Source organism: Pseudophryne corroboree, chromosome 2 (assembly GCF_028390025.1).
Source record: "Pseudophryne corroboree isolate aPseCor3 chromosome 2, aPseCor3.hap2, whole genome shotgun sequence".
Classification (NCBI taxonomy): domain Eukaryota; kingdom Metazoa; phylum Chordata; class Amphibia; order Anura; family Myobatrachidae; genus Pseudophryne; species Pseudophryne corroboree.
The window spans coordinates 1,019,627,953-1,019,633,781 of NC_086445.1; the positions used below are offsets into that span (position 1 = coordinate 1,019,627,953).

The 5,829-nt window shown below is 44.3% G+C and overlaps 1 protein-coding gene across 1 annotated transcript; it reads left to right on the forward strand.

Moving 5' to 3' along the window:
• The first annotated feature begins 3,712 nt into the window (after positions 1-3,712).
• Positions 3,713-5,614, forward strand: GJA8 (gap junction protein alpha 8). Its single transcript, XM_063953876.1, has one exon. It carries the CDS (start codon positions 3,713-3,715, stop codon positions 5,612-5,614), a length of 1,902 nt encoding a protein of 633 aa, XP_063809946.1.
• The last annotated feature ends 215 nt before the right edge of the window (positions 5,615-5,829 follow it).

A 5,829-nucleotide genomic window follows, 5' to 3' on the forward strand; every position in this document is an offset into this window, starting at 1 on the left:
TCGCTAATCTTACTCACACAGTCAGCTACCTCATTGCGCCTCTTTTTTTCTTTGCGTCATGTGCTGTTTGGGGAGGGTTTTTTGGAAGGGACATCCTGCGTGACACTGCAGTGCCACTCCTAGATGGGCCCGGTGTTTGTGTCGGCCACTAGGGTCGCTAATCTTACTCACACAGCTACCTCATTGCGCCTCTTTTTTTCTTTGCGTCATGTGCTGTTTGGGGAGGGTTTTTTGGAAGGGACATCCTGCGTGACACTGCAGTGCCACTCCTAGATGGGCCCGGTGTTTGTGTCGGCCACTAGGGTCGCTAATCTTACTCACACAGCTACCTCATTGCGCCTCTTTTTTTCTTTGCGTCATGTGCTGTTTGGGGAGGGTTTTTTGGAAGGGACATCCTGCGTGACACTGCAGTGCCACTCCTAGATGGGCCCGGTGTTTGTGTCGGCCACTAGGGTCGCTAATCTTACTCACACAGCTACCTCATTGCGCCTCTTTTTTTCTTTGCGTCATGTGCTGTTTGGGGAGGGTTTTTTGGAAGGGCCATCCTGCGTGACACTGCAGTGCCACTCCTAGATGGGCCCGGTGTTTGTGTCGGCCACTAGGGTCGCTAATCTTACTCACACAGCTACCTCATTGCGCCTCTTTTTTTCTTTGCGTCATGTGCTGTTTGGGGAGGGTTTTTTGGAAGGGCCATCCTGCGTGACACTGCAGTGACACTCCTAGATGGGCCCGGTGTTTGTGTCGGCCACTAGGGTCGCTAATCTTACTCACACAGCTACCTCATTGCGCCTCTTTTTTTCTTTGCGTCATGTGCTGTTTGGGGAGGGTTTTTTGGAAGGGCCATCCTGCGTGACACTGCAGTGCCACTCCTAGATGGGCCCGGTGTTTGTGTCGGCCACTAGGGTCGCTAATCTTACTCACACAGCTACCTCATTGCGCCTCTTTTTTTCTTTGCGTCATGTGCTGTTTGGGGAGGGTTTTTTGGAAGGGACATCCTGCGTGACACTGCAGTGCCACTCCTAGATGGGCCCGGTGTTTGTGTCGGCCACTAGGGTCGCTTATCTTACTCACACAGCGACCTCGGTGCAAATTTTAGGACTAAAAATAATATTGTGAGGTGTGAGGTATTCAGAATAGACTGAAAATGAGTGGAAATTATGGTTTTTGAGGTTAATAATACTTTGGGATCAAAATGACCCCCAAATTCTATGATTTAAGCTGTTTTTTAGTGTTTTTGGAAAAAAACACCCGAATCCAAAACACACCCGAATCCGACAAAAAAAATTCGGTGAGGTTTTGCCAAAACGCGGTCGAACCCAAAACACGGCCGCGGAACCGAACCCAAAACCAAAACACAAAACCCGAAAAATTTCAGGCGCTCATCTCTATTAGGTACATAACTTTTTGTCAATGCACAAACGTCATTTAAAACAAAGTAAAAACACTTTTGTTAAGTGATTCTAGTATCTGGGAGTGTTTGCAATCACTGCCCACTGTCAAATTAAATTATGGAACAGTTTCAAAATAGGTCATGTGACACATCACCAACCTTGACGTAATTTGCTTAATTTTACGCTGGAATTTTCTGTCCGTGGGCCTTTAACAGATCAGTGTCTAACATTCCCATAAAACATGTTAACCGGCCACCAGCAGCCCTGTCTAAAGCTCTGTGTCAGCTGGGTCAGCAAAAGCATTGTCACAGCATCAGCCGAAAGGGGGTTAGCACAAAGCTCGCTCTCTGGATTACAAGGAACGCGGCTGTGTGTAAGTAAGATGAAATGATTGGGTAACTTTTTAGGGCACAAAATGCTCATTTTCCGTCATAAAACACATATTATAACATATTAGCCGCACATTTTGAGACTATGGGCATAGATAAGGTAACAGGGGACAACCTGGAACCCTCTGATCCTAATAAACTGGTTCATGGCACTGCATTGTTTTATGTATGTACAATAATAAGGGATTCACCTCTGCATTACTGTACATACATATAATGATGCAGTACCCTGAGACACTTTATTAGGACCAGATATAATTGTTCGGCGACACCTGCAGGGTATACAGGTTATGATTATCCTCTCCTGACTGTTGACTAGACAAGTAGTGACAACCAGTTAGTAGCCACACAATGACATAAAAACTATTATGTATAGCACTGCTAACGACACCAGTTTTTCCTGACTCTAGTCCTGCAACAGATCATGTTTTCAGGATTTCTCTCTCTGGAAACAAGTGGCAAAATAAAAGAGCTCCAGTGCTAAAGGCCTGTGCATCAAATCTTCAAAACATCAACTTTATAAGCACTTGTTACTGTAACAGGAAACTGAAGTCCAATCCCATAATACATATGGACCATTACATATATTAAGAATATTTTTATTTTGCTTAATCCTTTGAAATGTGTGCTATCTTAATTGGCATGCAAAAGGTTAACATGTTCCCCCCTGTAACGTTTATCCGGCAATACTGTAAGTCCACACCTTTGCCTCCTCCCTCCCATATTCCGTACATTCCTACATCCCACTGCTGTCTCTTCCCCGGCCTTGTCCATTGTCCACCACATCACCGATTGTCACTCTCTCATAAAGGCAGTCTAGCTCACGGCTTAAATATCGCAGGACACTAAAACCCACCCATCAGGGTCAATTTAGTCACTTCTGCTCAGTCGTGCGGTAAGTTTGGGACTTTAGGTAGGAAAGTGAAGAGACAAAGGTTCACTTTTGCCAGCAGAGTGCCAAGAGAGGGGACGAAGTCTTCGCTGGAGTTCTCACTGTGGCAAGTTGCCCACTTTATAACATTTGTTTGCAGCCATTTCATATGCCTTCTGACTTCTTGGCTTCTTTTGCGCGCTAGTAGTTGTTTTACTTTCATTTTGTTGACTTTGGGTTTTGAAACTTATAAGAGAGCAGTTTAGACCAACTATGCTACGTGCTGTAGATAATACACAGGCTTGGACATGTGGGCAGAACTATTGTATGTGTGCTTTTGGATGTATTTATTCATCGTTGAAGTTGGTTCCTATTGATGTTAAAATTATATTTTATTTAAAACAATATTAAGTTGAGACTCCCCATGGTCTCAATTTGTTATGCAGATATACTTTAATCTACCTTTTTTTTTGGTTTCCACTTGCTTTTAAATGATACTTTGCTATGCTGTGGCAGAACTGGATATTTTTCATTGCAATTTCATGCTATTGTATAAGTAACACCGCACAGCTTTATAAATTGGAGTTTTAATTCCGTGTTTAAATTACTTGCTGAATAACAAATACAATTATAGAAATTTGAGACAGGTCACTCGACCGAGGCATTGCTAATATTAAATTATCTCAAGAATTGTGAAATTGTTTTATGCAAAAACACGTTGGTGATTACTACAGATATATGTAAGCTGGTTATGTTTTATTGGCATGGTATGTTTATAATCTACTAGGTGTGGAAAGTGTAAATTTTGGAATATTTTGTAATAATTGCTTACATTAGTTATAAATATAAATATATATATATATATATGTAGTATGTATATATATATATATATATATATATATATATATATATATATATAGGGTTGATACCGCTTTATATTGGATTTCTTTTAAATATTTTTTACAGTATTTATTTTTGTATGTTTTTGGCTTCTTCTTGACAGAATTCACTAACGTTTGTTTATGTGTGTGTGTGTGTTTTCTCCCTACAGACTCTAGATAATGGGAGACTGGAGCTTTCTGGGGAATATTTTGGAGGAGGTGAATGAACACTCCACCGTAATTGGTAGAGTCTGGCTGACGGTGCTGTTCATTTTCCGGATCCTCATTTTGGGAACAGCTGCTGAGTTTGTGTGGGGGGATGAACAGTCTGATTTTGTATGCAACACTCAGCAGCCTGGCTGTGAAAATGTCTGCTATGATGAGGCCTTTCCCCTGTCCCACATCCGGCTGTGGGTCCTGCAGATCATCTTTGTCTCCACTCCGTCCCTGGTGTATGTGGGGCATGCCGTACACCATGTGCGGATGGAGGAGAAACGGAAGGAGCGTGAAGAGGCAGAAATGGGTAGGCAGCAGGAAATGAATGAGGAGAGGCTGCCACTGGCTCCAGATCAAGGGAGTATACGAACCACCAAGGAAACCAGCACCAAAGGTATGAAGAAGTTTCGCTTGGAGGGAACCCTTCTCAGAACCTACATCTGCCACATTATCTTCAAAACACTTTTTGAGGTTGGCTTTGTGGTGGGCCAATATTTCCTCTATGGCTTTAGGATCCTTCCTCTGTACCAATGTAATCGGTGGCCTTGCCCTAACACAGTTGACTGTTTCGTCTCCAGGCCAACGGAAAAAACTGTGTTCATTATGTTCATGTTGGCCGTGGCTGCAGTGTCTCTCTTTCTAAATGTGATAGAGATCAGTCACTTGGGCTGGAAAAAGATTCGTCTTGCATTCCGAAGGACCACGGACCAACAACCTCACCAGCTGCTGGGAGAAGTTTCTCAGAAGCCGCTACATTCCATAGCCATATCCTCCATTCCAAAGTCCAAAGGTTACAAGTTGTTAGAGGAAGAAAAGGTTTCCTCCCATTTCTACCCAATGACAGAGGTCGGATTAGAAGCAAGCCCCCTCCCAGCTCATTTTAACAGTTATGAAAAAAGCAGCACAGGCCTACTAGAAGACATCTCCAAGGCTTATGATGAAACTCTTCCCTCCTATCGTCAATCTGAAGAACAAGAGGTGGTGAAAGTTCAAGTGGCTGAGACCTTAGAGCAGACTCCTTCTGAGCGTACCCATTCGGTGCGTGCCCCCTCTGAGCGTGCACTATCTGAGAGAGCACCATCCTGCCTGGCTTCTGAGCATGCAGCTTCAGAACGGGCTCCCTCTGAGCGTGCAGCTTCTGCAAGAATACCTTCCAACAGTGCACTCTCTGAGAGAGCCCCTTCTGAGCAAGCACTCTCAGAGCGAGCAATTTCCCGCGCAGCTTACAGGATTGCACCCTATGAGCGCACTCACTCTCGGGCAATGTCCGAGACTGCTACCTCTGAGCGAGCCCCCTCAGAGCGTGCTCTGTCCCGAGCAACTTCCGAGCATGCCCCTTCTGAGCGTGCATCCTCAGTGCGAGCTCTTTCAAGGGCAACTTCTGAGAATGCCCCATTTGAGCGAGCCCCCTCAGAGCGAGCTCTATCCCGAGCGACTTCTGAGCATGCCCCTTCTGAGCGCTCTCCCTCTCGAGCTGCTTCTGAGCCTATGCCCTCTGAGCAAACATCTTGGCAAGCAACTTCTGATCACGCACAGTTAGATAACCCATACTTTGAACCCCCTCTAGACAATGTCCCCCCGCTTGCAGCCTCTGAAAATGAACATGTTACTACCCAAACACATTGTGAACAGGCCCCAGATGAGTGCTCTCCATCAAGGGCTTTCTCAGACCATGCTGGCTCAGAACACGCTCCCTTGCAACATGGGTTTATTGAACCTATGTCACTGAAACCAAGTGTTTGTGAACTGGAAGATCCATGCCAAGACCTGCCTTTGTTGAGTTTTGAATTAATTCCCGACTCCAGGTCCCTAAGTAGGTTAAGTAAAGCTAGCAGCAGGGCCCGCTCTGATGATTTAACTGTATGAGTATAAAACAACAAACAAAACTATAAGTACAAGGAGGTACTAGGTACACAAAACAGTCAAAGCAAATTGGATACTGAGTTGTCACAGGTTGTTTTAGAGGAACATATGGAAAGTTTTAGAGAAAAGTTCTACCCAGATGGATGTGTACCAAGTGTTTATCAGACTACTGTGCAGAATTAAATGAATGGTCCTTTTACAGCATGGATAGACATGAA